At 31.4% G+C, this 17404-nt stretch overlaps 1 protein-coding gene across 1 annotated transcript in view; it reads right to left on the reverse strand.

Annotated features, from left to right (window-relative positions):
* The window catches only part of LOC143044346 (substance-P receptor-like), a 36528-nt gene extending 21017 nt beyond the window's left edge, over nt 1–15511 (reverse strand). The window contains exon 1 of the mRNA XM_076216292.1: nt 14667–15511. Coding sequence (XP_076072407.1) covers nt 14667–15443 — 777 coding nt within the window. The 5' untranslated portion in view covers nt 15444–15511. The remainder of the gene's footprint in view (nt 1–14666) is intronic.
* Nucleotides 15512–17404: the final 1893 nt, after the last annotated feature.

A 17404-nucleotide genomic window follows, 5' to 3' on the forward strand; every position in this document is an offset into this window, starting at 1 on the left:
AAGATAAATTATGATACATGATAAATTATGTTTATCGCAGGCGGACGTTGATAATGGGTAAGACAGGGTGATAAATGTGAAATAATAAATCTTTTAACTGTACAGAACAATTGAACGCCTTTGTGTGATTTTTAACCAATCGATTAATCATGTAAACTGCAGAAAACTGTAGGATAATGTATTTCACATGGAAATAAGCTTTTGAAGAAATCAACTTCTTTCTGTCAAACTAGATCCGACAAATCTCACAATACTTATCCTCGTGCATTTTCATTAAAATATAATTTTTCAATCTGGAAGCTGACTTGGAAGGTTTGATCAAATTAATTACATTTAAATAAACTCATCATATATGCTAGGATTTAAATTTTGTATTTGCGCGATAATTTAAATGTTTGCTTTATTTGAGAGATTTGAATTGAACAAACTCATATTACTATTTAACCCAAGTTTTGTACTTCTAGCAAAACTTAATAGATTTGAAAGCGTATATGCGTGTTTGGCAGATTTTTTTTTTCAAATCTATTCTTCATATTAAAACATTCCATTTATCGTGACAATGGTCATATCGTTAGAATATTTTCGTTATTGCTCGTTATTGCTGCCATTTTTTATTGAAGACATATATACGTGTTTTTGTACCTCATTTTACGTTTTTCTTTTTTGTCTTTTCAAATTTTCAATGACAGCAAGTCTCAAAAGACTTGTCGGTAGCATATGAACAGAACAAGAGTGTGTACATAGTACACGGATGCCCCATTCTCACTTTCATTTTCAACGTTCAGTGGACCATGAAAAATCTAATTTGGCACTAAAATTAATGTTTCAATTTGAATGGACTTAAAATTAATCAAAAACTACATTGACTAAAATTTGTAACCTAAAGTGAAACAGACGGACGGACGAATGAACGAACGGACGGACGACCAGATGAACGGACGCAGAGACCAGAAAAAAAAACAATATCCATCTGAAATCGTAGGTGTGGCATACCAAGTAAAATAACAGTAAGACAAAACTAGAGGTTGTCATGCATGAGCTAGTTGAAAAACAAGTGTTTATGTACCATTTTCTACTTTAAAAAGAAGTGCTTGTACGAAGTCGCAAACATTTCAGCTGATTTCTGGTAATTTAATGCGTTTGAAGTTTTATCTTTTTTTATTTTTTAGGGTTTGAAATTTTCTTGTTTGCAATTTTTCGTATAACCTTTTTCACATCTTAATAAGTTTCCGTTTTACATATAGAACAGAAAAAGGGATTGAAAAAAGATAAACATACTATTAATTTACATCTTCTTTTTTATATATACTATTAATTTAGTGAAAATCAAAACTTTTGTAATCAAAACCAAAAATTAAAGGTAAAAGTAGTACAAAGTAAAATTTAATTCAATGAGATATAATCCCAATCCGAACAACCTACCTTTTGTTTATCAATTTCTAAAATGATCCATACAGAAAATTAACAACTTTTATGTACAATTGTTCTTGACTTACATCTTCATCTATAGCATGGTCATTACAAACTGATTTGGTTCAAGTTATTATATTATATAAAACAATGCAATATTGTAAATAAAGAAATTAAAAAAAATAAAAACACTGGTAATGAAATTTTCATAAAAAAAGATTAAGACAGATATGTATTAAGTTTATCTCTTTAAGTGCTTCACACAATATACTAAAGTAAATTGGCAATTATCTTGCATTGATGACAAACACATCGTATATAAAATGTTATAAAACATAAACTGGCTTCAAACGTTATACTGTCGGCTGCCATACTTGAATATGAATTATGGTACTTGAAACAATAATCAGTTAACGAACTATGTACTGTTTTCTAGTGTAATTCTTTTTGACTGTTTGCTTCTGGCCTATATAACTGGTTCAACATATTCAAATAATTTCCTTTTTGTTATACAAATAGAAGCAAACACAGTTTCTTTCAAATTAGCATGTATACTGTTATATTGAGTGTTCTATATTAGTTGTGATACAACATACATACTTCTAGCCCTTTATAGATAAACAAAAATTAAAATCACAAAAATACTGAGCACCCCGAAAAATTAAAAACGGACAGTCCCTTATAAAATGACAAAGCCAAAAAATCAAACGAAATGACCATATGATTTTGCATTCCCTTAACATTTGACTTAGCAGTTTAGTCTTGCATCAACGTTTTTCAGTTTTTGATCAAAATGTGGAATTATGTTCCCAATGTTTTTACAAACACAACTCATGCATTTTCATCGAAATATTATCAGATATCAGTAAATTATTAAAGTTGAATATTGTTCAAACGCATTACTATTTGATATAATTTAATGTAATACATGTTTAAAAATGTGGAATTAGTAACAGTTATGAATATTCTATAACGTTCTTGCATGTTCTAAAAGGCATGTCAAAAGACGTCTAGACAAAATTTAAGGCATTACTCAACAGCCCTTGTATATATTATTTGACAAAACGTTTAGGAAATTTGGTCCTCAATTTACAACCACTGGGTCGATGCCATTGCTGGTGGAGTTTTATTTTCCCGAGAGTATCACAAGCCCAGTAGTCAGCACTTTTGTGCTGACATAAATTATCATTGATATGGTTATATTTATAAAGTAACTGTTTACCAAATTTTGAATTGTTGAAATACTAAGGCTTTTCTACCTCAGGCATAGATAACCTTAGCTGTATTTGGGAAGACTTTTATGAATTTTGGTCCTCAATGCACTACAACTTGGTACTTTATTTGGCCCTTTTAAACTTTTTTGGATTCGAGCGTCACTGATGAGCTTTTTGTAGACGAAACGCGCGTCTAGCGTATATACAAAATTTAGTCCAGGTATCTTTGATGAGTTTATTTAAGTTGTTTGTTTTTCTAGACAGTTAATATACGTTAAGCTACTAAATACACCAGAATAAACAAATTGAAAAGGAAATAAACCCGACTGATCAACCCACCTTGCAATATAACATTGCAAACAATTACTTAGTCAGATGCAAATATACGCAAATCATCATTACTACTTTTATAACTTAATTTGTCCCGCCATGTACATTGAGTTACTGCACAGTGCACCATTAATCATTTTAAATAAACACTGACATAAAACACTCAATGTTAGTTATATTCCAGAATTGATTAAAATCTGAATAATTCATGTTCGAATATACTAGTAATTCTGATTTTGTTAAGTTCGAAATCTGTTTTATCCTAGCCTTAGTAGGTATAATTATATTCCGTTATCATTAAGCAGTATCTGAAAAAAAGCCCTCAGACCATCCACAATATTCAAGTGAGAACATTTAAGCTATCAATTACAAAATATTTTATAACATTAGCTATTAATTGAGCATGAAAGTAAATCGTGATTCTTTAAATATATCATCGTTTACTTCGTATACAGCTTAACATTATCTTTACGTGTTTATGAATCATGTAGAAGGAGTTTTGAATATCTGAAGAGTGGTATCATTTGTTAAATAAAGGCAACCATAGTATACCGCTGAAACACATCGATTGAGACAAATCCAATCCAGCTTACAAACTCAAAACGAGCGGAACACACCAACTATAAGAGGAAAGCAACAGAACAACAAAAAGAAACGATAAATACATAGACAGGTACTATTTGATAACAACTGCCATACCCTTGACTTGGCATAGGACATGTTCAGACAAATTGGTGGATTGGACCTGGTTTATTTTTGTGTTTGTGACCAATGTATAGAAGAAAACTTCACAAAGATAACGGCTACATGGCGTCTCAAACATAAACTCTGATTGAATGAAAAAACGGAATTGAACAAAAATCAACCAAAAGGTTAGGTAGTTTTGTTATTCTTTAATTTTTATATCAGAGACATATTGTTGCAAGTGTATGCATTGGTGACATTTATCTTTTTATTCACTTTTAACCACAATATAAAAAAAAACATGTTTTCAATGTCATCCTTCCTTTCTGAATATCAATTATTACTATTGCATATACCATAGTACATATATCAGAAGTAAGCAATTTGCATGTGACATACACTATTACAATATTGCGATGGGGAATTCATATCTCAATCTCGGTAATATGTAAACGGTTTTACCAGACACAGATATGCTCGTACATTAATATAAATGAGCATAGGGAATTGGTGCTTGGTAAACTTCTCTGATGAAGCCGCTGAACGATACAAAAAACAGAAATTTACAGGACTTTGGAAGATTAGAAAAACAAAGTTGTAATGAATGATGTAAAAAAAGTTGTAATGAATGAAGTAAACAACAATATAATTAAAGAGGTGTTCAGAGACACTGCAGACAATATTTATAAGAGGTGAAACATGTAATAATGACCTATCACATGAGCAAACAAAACGAAGAAATTTTGACTGTGCATGTTTGTGATGTTGAATTATAATACATAGCTCAGTATAGTTGGCAATTACAATTAAATTGTAAAAAGCATAATTTATACTTTAACCATGTCTTTTTCTTTTTATGAGTTTAAATGTCCTTTTGATATCTGTCGCGCATCTTTTAAAGTTTTATTGTTTTGAACTGTTGTATATAACATGCATTGTACAGTTAGACAAACGACTACGTTGAAAAAACATAGCCATACAATACCATGCTATTTACGCATTCAGTTTCAATTTAAAAAGAAAATAGAGTAACAGATGTTTGCTTCTTTTGCTTTTCCAGTTTTACATATATTCTGAATTCTCTGTTTTAATCCATGTAGTGTCATTACAAATTTTGTAAGCTAACCCCTTCTTTTCTCTCCATAGTATTATTACATAAAGTGTAAAGTTATTATTGCAAATCTTATAAAATCCTTTTTGTCATAGTTTTTTGAAAGAAAAAGGAGCCAAAATGAAATGTATGAAGAAAGTAGGAAGAATCACTTCCAGCCAAATTTTTAATCGTATATATCTCGAAAGCAAGCACATGACCTTTTCAAGTTTTTTTTTTGCTTTTAATCTTCTTTATCCACATACTTTTAATAATAAAAGTCTTTTAAAAGCTTGTTATTTTGAAACAGATTAGCAAATATTCTTGATCCTGTTTTTATGGATTGGAGACAAAAACATTAACAGACTAAAACGACATTGTAATGAAATTAGGTCCGAGTACACAGTTATCGTCCCTTGATTTTCGTTGTTCACGAATATAGTCCCTAGTGTGGACAGTGTGTTACTTGTCAATTTTTTTATACCCTTTCCAAATTTATTTATTTATGTTTTATGCCTCAAGTAGCAAGAAGGCGGATTAAACTACACTGTAAAAAAATGGATTCATGAATTATAATGTAAAGTAGTGATTTGGTCCAGATGAAAAAGGTCAAAAATTAGCATTTCGGAAGCTGTCAAAACATTTCAAGACCCCCTTCACATACAACTGTCCATAGTTTGAGTAAGAGCTGATGAAGTTTTCTATAATTTGGATATAATTTGTCCCAAAAGTAGTACAACACACTGTAAAAATATTATGGAGAAAGCGCAGGTGGGATTTTTTTTACTTCCGTTTATTGTCTAAAAGAAATGTACTACGAAATAACTGTGTACTCGGACCAGTGCAGTACACATTCTGAGATTATAAAAGTTCATACAACACTCGTCAACAACATTACACAATGTTCCACAGTGGGCGGAGATTTATATCGATACATAGGTATTTATGTAAAGCGTAAATGAATTGATGGTCCCTCAATACTGCCGTGATTGTTGCTATTGGTTTAGCAGGTTTCTTGTTTAGATCGATAGGCGATCAACCAATGAAAAGTATCCTTTTCGACAACACCTTCAGTTAGAGAAACAAAGAAACAAAATTTTAACCCACGAAAAATTGAATTCGTAGATTTTCCGCTTTCCTCCCCTACCACCCTACTTTGAAACCAAATCTTCTTATTTACAAAAGTGTAAATTTGTGTTATGTTTTGATTTTTTGTGTTTTTTGTAATCACATGAATTATACAGTAGTTGATAGTCTAGTTATTTTTATTTGTATGTTTGTGGGCGCTTTTTATTGCCCATCTTTGCTCCAATTATATCAGATGAACCAATCACTATTTACAGTCTAGTCATATGCATGATTTTCCCATATTAGTTACACGAATAATTTTGATATTTTGATATGTTATAAAATTTGTTTTTGATATTATTTGGTACATGTGTTCTCTTGGCGGGATCATGAGTACAGTATATACATACAGACTATATACCTTTTCGAAGCACTAACGTGTATATTCTGTTTTTACTATGCACAGGAGTTTAATATTGTCACTGTTTTCTTTGAAACTTTGTTAGTTTGTCTATTGCTTTTATATGCAACTATCTTTTTATATTGTTTATGCTATTGCACTCTAAAGAATTCTGATTAATAAAGAACAGTGTTTACTTTCCATTGAAATGTTACTTGGACCAGTAAATAACTTCAAATAATTTCCTTATGGTTTCCATCAATTAGCTATGTCAATCTTTTAACTGATCACCCTCAAGCATTCCTATTATCATTAGCACATACTATTAAGTAAATGAGTCGAAAGATAACAACTCCCTGAGGTATATCTATTAGACTGTTTTGTGTTTTATGGTTTCTAAAAGAAAACAATATATACGTATTAAACACAATTATTTCAATTTGACAGACGACATAGCAAATATCTCTTGAGAGGTTTAATGTCTCAATTTCAGTTAAAATCCGTTTTTTCAGTGAGTAAGAATGTAGGCAACAACAAAGGTCAGGACTGAAATAGGAATACAACAAATAAATAAATTGATGGACATATGAAAACATGGTCAAACTAATCGCTTAAAAACACACACGTTTTGATTCTGACCTTAGTCGGGGATGCGATTTTGGTTTACAGCCTGACAACCCCTGCACTTTTTTTGCACCTGTCCAAATTCAGGAATATGTTGTCTAGTTGTTGTCGTTTGTTGATGTGGTGTTTGTCATAAAGATTAGACTGTTAGTTTTCCTCTTCGAAAGATTTTTAATATATGAAAAATTGTGTAATTAGTTGCCCTGGGAAAGATTTTGAACTAAATTTCAAAGATAGAATGATACAAAAAGAACTCGTCACTTCAATTACTTTGGGTATAGATTTTCTACCATGCTTTTTGAAATTAAACATTTTGTTTTCAATTAGTACGGCCATCTCCATTAGGAGTTAGTGGGTTATTATATCAAATCCGCTTGCATAGACTAAGTATAAAAGCAAGCAACACGAACAGGAAAAAACCAACTTCCTTTAATATGTAACTAAAACAGCTTAATCATCTTAATGCTATAGGGGGAGTTGTTTTCAGAAAGATGTAAGATACATTATATTTTCACAATGAGTTGTATTGAATTACAGACCTCTGATGTGGTTTTTGAAATTTAAAAAAAATGAGTTTTGTTAAAATGATTAGTTTCAGCATACATTTTATGTTGGTGTACATATGGTGATGACACAAAATGCATTATACAAATTGCTAAAATTTTTCGAGTTTTTGAGTTTAACGTTTTCAATAACTTAATTGCCAATGTTTGTTTTGTAGTTGACACAGTTAACTTGATTTAACTAACAGACGAACAAGAAGGTCTACAATCGAGTTCTAAAGATGATTACGATAATGAAATACGACAGTCATGTGTGCTTCTCAAAGAGTACGAATGATACAAAAGGGACAGTCAAACTCATAAATCTAAAACAAACTGACAATGCCATGGCTAAAAATGAAAAAGACAAACAAACAACAGCACACATGACACAACATAGAAAACTTAAGAATAAACAACACGAACCCCACCAAAAAACTAGGGGTGATCTCAGGTGCTCCGGACGCGTTAGCAGATCCTGCTTCACATGTGGCACCCGTCGTGTTGCTTAGGTAGCAATAATTTGCCCTTATGAATTTTACCATTCCCTTTTCATTGCTTTCTTGCAATATCAAGCTTACTGTTTGTGTCATATATGGGCAAATGTATGTTATCATAATCTTCCATAGATTTTATATCCAGTATATAAAATAGCAAAATATAATTTCTTTTTGGTATATCCATTCCAACAATCTGCATTTATTTGTTATAAAATATTGCAAAAAGGGGGGGGGGGGTCAGATTTGGCTAAAAGTAGAATTTCAATCGCTTGAAGTAATACCTTTTCTGAAACTGTGTACATATATCATTCAGCAAATCCAATGAAAATCATATGTCTTTCATCTCATTTTGTTGTAAAATTGCGTCAAAAACTTCGTGTAGAAAAAAAAGTGTTTGTAAACAGCACATTAATTTCTGGACCGATGGCCGGTCTAGCTATGAAAATACGGATTGTCAAACAGAAAACAGCCCATAAAACATGTAAAAATTATCTTGATGCACTTATAAACCATCTTTGAAGGCTAAATTAGCACTCATCTGTCTAAAAATGATTTTTATTACACAATAACTTTCCTATTTGAAAAATCCACAGGGGCCAAAATGCGAAACTAAACTCCTAACTGTGTATTGTTACCTTATGTGATAACAAATCCGGTAAATAGTCTAATTCGGTAGGTCACATTCACGAAAGGGAAGGGGATTGTAGTTATGACGTAAGGAACATATCCGATATCACTTGTGAAACGGTTATTTCATAACGGTCAACCAACTCGTGATGGCGTCCGTAAAATTTACGAAGGGATGATTTCAACTTCACCATTTGGAACTCTTGGTTTAATATCTTCCTTGTGAGCAGCAACCCTCTATCAAGAAAATCATGATAGGAAATGCAAGCACGGGAACATCGTATCAATTGGGAGAAAAATACCCCGAATGCAGGTGCTGCTGGAATGTTGCTACTTAGAAATGGAAAGTTCACAATTGGAAAGCTGAAATCATCTCTTTTGTCGTAAAGTTTTGTTTTCAACCGACCCTCATTTTCAATTTCTAGATGTAAGTCAAGATATGAGGCCGACTTAACTATATATGTGGTATCCTTTATCTCTAGCTCGATGGGATAGATGCGTTCCACATAGTCACCAAATTTTGAATTATTTAGTAAAAGAACATCATCTAAGTGATCATATAAACACCATTCAAGTCATTTAATTTCCATTGAAACCACTAGCTCGCTGTGTTATATGCAATAAACAAAACGTTTCTATTTTAATCTTAATTCACCTTACAAAAGGTTCATCCTAAAATCAATGTGATCATTATTAACTACGAGAAGATACCCGCAAAATCGCGGGCATATACAGCTTGTGAACTGTTGTAGGATGATTTTTTGTAAAAGGTATTATGTATAGAGAATAACATAAAGGTATCAAAAGCCCTCTCCCTTTTTCCAAAGTCCGATATTTGTTTCCTTTCTGTTAAATTCAATTATATTCGTGTTCCTGGCCTACGACCACAATTATTCTTCTCCTTTTTTTCCCCCGAAATCGAAAAAAAAATATTCCCGGATCCCGTAAGGATTAATCCCCAAATCCCTCGCTTAAAAACACCCGATCCCGTTACCCCGAAAAAGGTCCTGCCTCCCTTAAATCTCTACCTGACTTTCATTTTTGCCAAATCACTATTTTCCCTTTTACCAATAAATTTTCATGCCCCAATTATGGGCATTATGTTTTCTAGTCTGTTCATCCGTGCGTTCGTTTGTTCGGTCGTCCGTCCGTCCGTCTCGTCCGCCTGTCCTACTTCAGGTAAAAAATTTTGGTCGAGGTAGTTTTAGATGAAGGTCAGCATGTTTTACTTATTTTAATATATATGCAAATGGTATGCATGACCCCTTAAATAGTAAACATTTCAAAGAAAACAGTAAACAGAATCAGGGACTTTCTATACTTACATAGAATTTCCCTGACAGAATACAGAGAGTCTCTATATATTAAAGTATCATAATCGTAGTTTACATGTAGATAAACGCGAAAAATATTTGTCCCCTCTAAGGAGGTATAATAGTTGTGATTCTTGCGATCTAAACACCATGATATGGAGAACGCTCTACGATTGGTTGTACTTGTGTCACATGTTTTACTGATTTTAATATATATGCAACTGGTATGACCCCTTAAATAGTAAATATTTTTTTAAAAAAGTAGACAGAATACAGAGAGTCTGAATATATTTAAGTAGTATAATCGTAGTTTACATGTAGATAAACGCGAAAAATAATTGTCCTCTCTAAGGAGGTAAATTAATTGTGGTTCTTGCTATCTAAACACAATAATATGGAGAACGCTCTGATTGGCTTATCTATTTTTCATTTTTGCTATCTATCATACGATTGGTTGTATTTGTGCGTGTTTCAAAGAGGAAGTCTTTTCTATGACTAAAAGTCTGTCTGATGACGGAATCATATCCGACTATGCATGTTACCTATAGGACACAGAGGGATGATGATTGATTTATTGTGGAAGGAAGAGAAGCGACATACAAAATGAGGTCTTCTCGTTTAATAGTATAGATACAGATTAGCAAGATGAAATTTGTTTCAATTACATCTAATTATTGTTTTACGGAATTGTACACTGTAAAGAGACGAAAATCTTGAACAAGAGCATCAACTGCGTAATAAGTCAATGAATATAAAACAAATGAATCATGTCAACGTTTGAGCTCAAATCAACAGTGATTGACACGTTATATTTGTCAAATTCTGGTGAATATATCAATGTTCATGTTAATAACTGTGATGTGTTTTATACCTCATACAGATTTTATGCTATTTAAAACGATAATATGAGCACTTAACACTATCATCACATGCGACTATGGTCATGATGGTATTTACACTGAACATGATAACAAAATACATTACCTTTGGGAGGACTATTAATGTCTTGTTGTTATTTTCTTATCTTGATGAGTGTTTGCATTCGTATTGTCTTTATGTATGAGTTGATTATTGTAAAAGAGGATGAAAGATACCAAAGGGACAGTGAAACTCATAAATTGAAAATAAACTGACAACGCCATGGCTAAAAATGGAAAACTAAAACAGACAAACAATAGTACACATGTAAAAGCTTCCCTTTAAGTTTTGTTTAATATTTATAGATGAAGTAGGGAATCTTTTATTTGTTGATTGTTTTTTTTTTTGGTTTTATTTCGGGGTCAAAATTTAAAACGAGTGTTTATATTTGTTATTGATATAAAAATAAGAAGATGTTGTATGGTAGCCAATTATACAACTCTAGAAAAGACACCAAAAATGACAGAGAAATTGACAATAATAGGTTACTGTAAAGCTGTCACCAATAAGTGAAACCAATACGCTAAGTCAGTTATAAAAGACCTATTTATTACAAATGTTATTCAATGAAAATTGCATGATATATTTTACATCCTTTTGCCTAATAACAATTCAAGATCCATTTATTTTATTCCAGGACCTGTTGTTATAAACGTGCTATTTTTTTAATTTGATCTAGATTTCTTTTACATTTTTTGTACTTTGTTAAGAATGTAAAAAGCCGTCATTCTGCGATCGGGGAAAAGTTGTTTAAAGAAAATATAGGTTTACATGTTGGTGATTATGTCGATTTTGTTTAGACTAGAATTATGATTTAAACAAGACTGTCGTGAATAAATCTATATCTTTATTTTTTTTATTAAAATATGTCTGCTTCATTCCAAATAAATTATGATCAATTACCTTCATGAGTAATGTTGTTAAAATATTTAAATTAGATTGAATTAAACTCATTTATTTTTTTGTATCAACGGTAAAACCAAGATTTTGGATTGATAGTCTGAAATTACAATTTAAATACCCATTATAAAGTAAATACAACAATTTTGTGCCAGATGCTAGTTATTCCCATTATATAACTTAAAATGTAGTTTTTATTTATAAACTTGTAAACTAGGACAAACACATGCAATATGTTAGACAAATTTGCTAATGAAAATTAACTCATCATAGATACAAGACTGAAATATTTGTAAAAGACTCATCAGTGTCGCTCGAATAAGAAAAGTTAAAAAGGGCGAAAAACTATGAAGTTGAAGAGCATGAAATATAAGAACTCAGTTTGGCAAAATTTATAGTAAGTTTGCATTCGAAAATTTTACATACCCCATCACGAGTTGATTGAATGTTATGGAATATCAGTTTCACAGAATATAGGGGTTATTTTTCCTAATGTCGTAACTAAAAAGCCGTCTCTTCATTTACGAATGTCACCTATGGAATGAGATGTATTATCAGGTTCGAATTCTTATGATCATTAGGACAAGTTCCACATGTTGAGCCAGATGTGCCTACCCTTCCAGAGCACATAAGAGCACCCCCAGTTTTTGATGCGGTTCGATTTGCTCATTGTTTTAGTTTTCTATGTTGTATTTGTGTATTTTAGTTCAAAATTTTGTCTTTTTTTTCTTTGTTAGCTATGGCGTTGTCAGTTTGTATTCAACTTATGATTTTTAGGTAAAAAGAAAACATGAAAGGTAGGGAGAACACTTGCACAGAAATCGTCCAATTTCTTTAATTTGTCAAAACATCAACACTGTAATGCTATTGACACATAATTGCTGTTAAATACATCAAAATAAAAACAAACCTGTAATTTGGTATATATGTATGAATATTTCACATAGATTGCCTTTAACAAAACACTTTTTGTCCTTGTTTCATCAACTGACTGCACTAACTGCAATATGTCTAAATTTTATTTTTATTTTTTTAAATGGGTTAAATATCTAATGTATATACTTTTTTATCCAGATACATTGACATCTTTAGTTCTAGTTTTTAGTATGTTTGGTATAATAAAAAAACCAAATCAACGCACAATTGCGTTCCGGTAAGGCAAAGCAAAAAATACCTAGTAATATGGAAGTTGAATCAATTCTGGCTATTTGCAACTTTTTGTTCAACGTAGTGCATAAAATATAAGATTTATCACTCTTCATTTTTTTTTTATATTTGATGCCTACCTCCGTCATGAAAAACAAGGAAAATATATCACAATTTATAGAAAAAAAAGAGAGACACGTGATTTTGAACTAGACGTTTCTTTTTGTTTGTTAACTTAACAACATCGTAAGGTAAATGAATAGATTATATATATATATATAATTAAAATGTCAGTTGTTCTTGAACAATTAAGAGGTCTTTCCTTTTGTAATGTAAAATACATGTTCCAATAGACGTAAAATGTATTGAAAAGCTTTAAAACACACTGAAAATCCTTTAAATAAGGTCAAAAACACATAATTCGCTATATGGGACATGACCTTGACCTTTGACCTTTTGATCTTTGTCAAGGTCATTGGTCTCCAATGTCATTGCTGAAGACCCCATGGGTCTTGGACCTTTGGTCATATAGTAAAAGCTGATTTTCTCTTTTCAGAAACCTAAAACAGGGGTTATGCCCCTTACAGAAAGGTCAAATCTCTTCGCTCAAAATGTAACAAAGTTGTGCCTTAATGACCCAAACATTTTCCACTATTCAAAACTGCTGTAAATATAATGGTTTCTGCGATTATCTCGTAACAAGGTGTTAGGTCAAAGGTCAAGGTCAACATACACATTTGACCTTGAGGTATTTTTCAAAGTCACATGAATTGATGATGAATGGTGAAGATCCTAGGTGTCTACGACTTACGGTTTCTGAATTTTGGTGGCCAACCTACACCGGTTAATTTTAATAGGGGCATAACCCTACCAATGAGTCGTTGAATCTTTTCGATCCAAATGTAACGAAGAACCAAGGTTTGGTCCTGAACAAATTTCATCCTTCGGTTTCTTTGTACCTATTACGGTTACGGTGTTTAAATGGTAACAAGGTTTTTAGGTTTTGGAGAGATAACTCCGGACCGACAAAATATTTCGACTCACAGGGTGAGTTCCGGATAGGTATTCATGACACCGATACAAAGTGTGAATATGAAAGCGACACGTCTTACAGTTAAGGCTGCTAACTTCGTCAAAATTTGGCGGAAGAATAATAATAACAATAATAAACAGAAGAAATACAGTAAGGTCTTTCCCTTTTGAAAAAGGAAAGACCTTAATAATAATAATAATAATAATAATAATAATAATAATAATAATAATAATAATAATAATGATAATAATAATAATAATAATAATAATAATAATAATAATAATAATAATAATAATAATAATAATAATAATAATAATAATGATAATAATAATAATAATAATAATAATAATAATAATAATAATAATAATAATAATAATAATAATAATAATAATAAACAGAAGAGATACAGTAAGGTCTTTCCCTTTTGAAAAAGGAAAGACTTTAATTAGAAGCTTGTGTTCACAGTCTGGGTTGTACCTTTATACTATATACGTTTAATTATTAAGGTTTTAGCTCAAACTGTTTAAAATTTATACGAAAATTACATTAGCATGCTGCAATCGGGATTTAGTAGTATTATTTTTTTAAGAAGAAACGGGGAACTATCGTTCAAATAAAATCTAAGTTGTAGACAAGACTCTCAATTTATCATAAATTGAGAGTTAAAGCAGACAGCAGTTTTTGATTACAGGTTATTCTTTTTTTTTAAGGAAGAAAAGGGGAACTACCGTTCAAATAAAATCTAATTTGTAGACAATATCTCATTTTATTATAAATGGGGGTTTTAAGCAGATATCAGTTTTTGATTGTAGGTTATTCTTCAACTTTTTTTTGTGTCAACTACACGTACCACAAATGATTGCCTACCTTTTTCCGGTTGGTGTTCCTTGCTCTGCCTCTTGGTAAACACGTTTCGTTCCCTTGCAGTGCATTGCCCCATTTACGACACGTAATACGTATATATGAGAATGTTATTATACTTAAAGGGACAACATATTGAAGTATAATCAAGTATGCACCGTACAATGTACGAAAGTTTTCTGATGGCCATTTTACTACGCACATTTTCCTCTCCGGTAAGTCCTTTAATTTAAACATACTTTCAATTGTATGGAATAGCGCATATGGTACAGCCGATAGTGTACTAACAAGCCATATTATTAATAACACAACAATTGCCACGGTTTTGCGAAAGCCGGCATGAAGTGGATGTAGGACAGCAATATACCTATCAATGGCGATCAAAGTTAAAGATAAAACACTGACATTCACGGATAAATTTTTAACAAACGGAGCCACACTACACATAAATTCAGCAACAACCCAGCGCTGCAAAATTGCTGTTTGAAATTGAAATGGTATAACAAATATTCCTAAGGCAACATCTGAACATGCCAAATTGGCAATGAATATGTTAGTTAAAGTTTGCATATTATTTTTTGTTAGTACTACTAATATCACTAAGCCATTCCCCAACACAGCAACAAGAGAAATAAGTCCATACAGAAGTGCCAAAACAATCACAATTTCCGAAGATGCAGGTGCTATATTAGTTTTGTTCTTTAAGTTTTGATATATATTTTCAATGTCCTTTTCAGTTAAATTGAAATGTTGCTTAAAACTGTCATAGTCGGAAAATGCCATTGTCAGTCTTATTTACCAATAGTTACTAGCAAAATTATACAGTTACACGCGTTATACATTATCCAATAGTTTTTCAAATGCCTTTATTCAAACACGACGTCTCTAATACTTTAATCAATCCAATAGAAAACCATACAATCAACTGCCTTGTGAATTACTATTAACAGTCTGTATATGATTGTGTCATTAAGAAATCATTGACAAGTAATTTTTCAGCTCATAGTAGATTCGATTGGTGTAGTTACAATAATGAGAGGTACAAGGATGACTTTAAATAGAAAATGTGCAGATCGTGTTGATTTTTTGTCATTTCATTTTAATGAATCAAACTTTTATACCAATTTTTAATATTTTCATAATTTTCAGCGAAATTATGTCACAGCATGTTATTTGACATTTTAGTGATTTTAAACAGAGGCAACTAACCTCAAATGATGTACGTATATATGTTCTTAATAGAAATTTATAATCCTGATTATGTACCAATCAAGCATGTTAAAAGTGCTTAGATTTGCTGTTGAATTATTCGAAATACAATGAAATTCTCAGGGCTTTCTTATCCTAGGCATACATAACCTTAGCCGTGTTTGGCACAGGTTTTTGGAATTTTGGGTCATCAATGCTCTTCGTCTTTGTGATATTTTGGCTTTCTAACCGTTGCGATTTGAGCGTTACTGATAAGTCTTATGTACACGAAATGCGCGTCTGGCGTATCAAGACGAAAACAATCAAAACCAAGGAGTAAACAAAGACTTGTAAAACAAAAAGACATTAACATCAACAGTTTCAAATAATAGATAAGAAACAACACGAACTCCACTTAATACCGGAAGTGAAATCAGGTACCCGGGAGGGTTAAGCATTTCCTGCACCGTATACGGCACCCGTGTTATATTTTTTTTGTTATAAGCCTAGTACATTTAATTACTATTAATACCACTGGGTCGATTCCACTGATGGTTGACATTTCGTCCCCGATGATATCACTAGTCCTGAAGACATCACTATATATAGTGTTGACATGAATATCAATGATATGGTAATTTTTATAACTTTACTGTTTGCAAAATTATGAATTATTCAAAATACTAAGGAGTTTCTTATCCCAGACATAGATAACCTAAGTCATATTTGGCACAATTTTTTCTATGGATAGTGGGGTCACCAATGCACTTGAACTTTGTACTTGTTTGGCTGTCCAACTATTTCGATCTGAGCGTCAGGATAACATGTGGACAATCAACATACATTAGTCAAAGTTATACATCAAGTGAACATAAACTATTTACCATTGTCTCCAAATAATTCATTTGAAAATGAAACAATTTATACGTAATAGTCATACAATCTTTCGTTATATTATGTAAAGTATTGAATTAGACATATTAAGTCTTTAAACTGTCATTTTATTTTGATTTGAAGATTATTTATTCATTTTAAATTTGTAGGTATATCTTTTTGATTGCAAAAAATGTAATCTAGAACAATTGCAACTTCAAACACTTTTTGTTTTTAGTCCCGCTAATTGATTTTATTTTGCTTTCCAACAACATTTAGTAGTGATGTACGATTATTTTGTTTTGCATCTGATCAAATAACAAGATAGCACCACCTTTTTAATGCAAGAAATGATTGTATGGTTTAGAATAAAATTAAACAATATATCATCATTATTGATGATTTGTCATACTATAGTTTGACATACTGTTCTGCATTTACCTAGTTTCATTTCGGTCTGTGATGTTTTAAAGTTTCAAATATGACTTTTGCTTAATAATTAGTAACGTTGCTTAAATTCAGTTTAATAAGCATGTAGTTTAAAACACTTAAGAACGCTAGTGACGACTTCTTATTACTGTCAAGATTTACTTATACTCTTACAAAAATGTATAATATATAAAAAACAGAATTATTTTTGTTCACAGAAACGAACAATGAATACAATTTCAAAACCAAATGAT

This window comes from Mytilus galloprovincialis, chromosome 9 (assembly GCF_965363235.1).
Source record: "Mytilus galloprovincialis chromosome 9, xbMytGall1.hap1.1, whole genome shotgun sequence".
In the NCBI taxonomy this organism is placed as follows: Eukaryota; Metazoa; Mollusca; class Bivalvia; order Mytilida; family Mytilidae; genus Mytilus; species Mytilus galloprovincialis.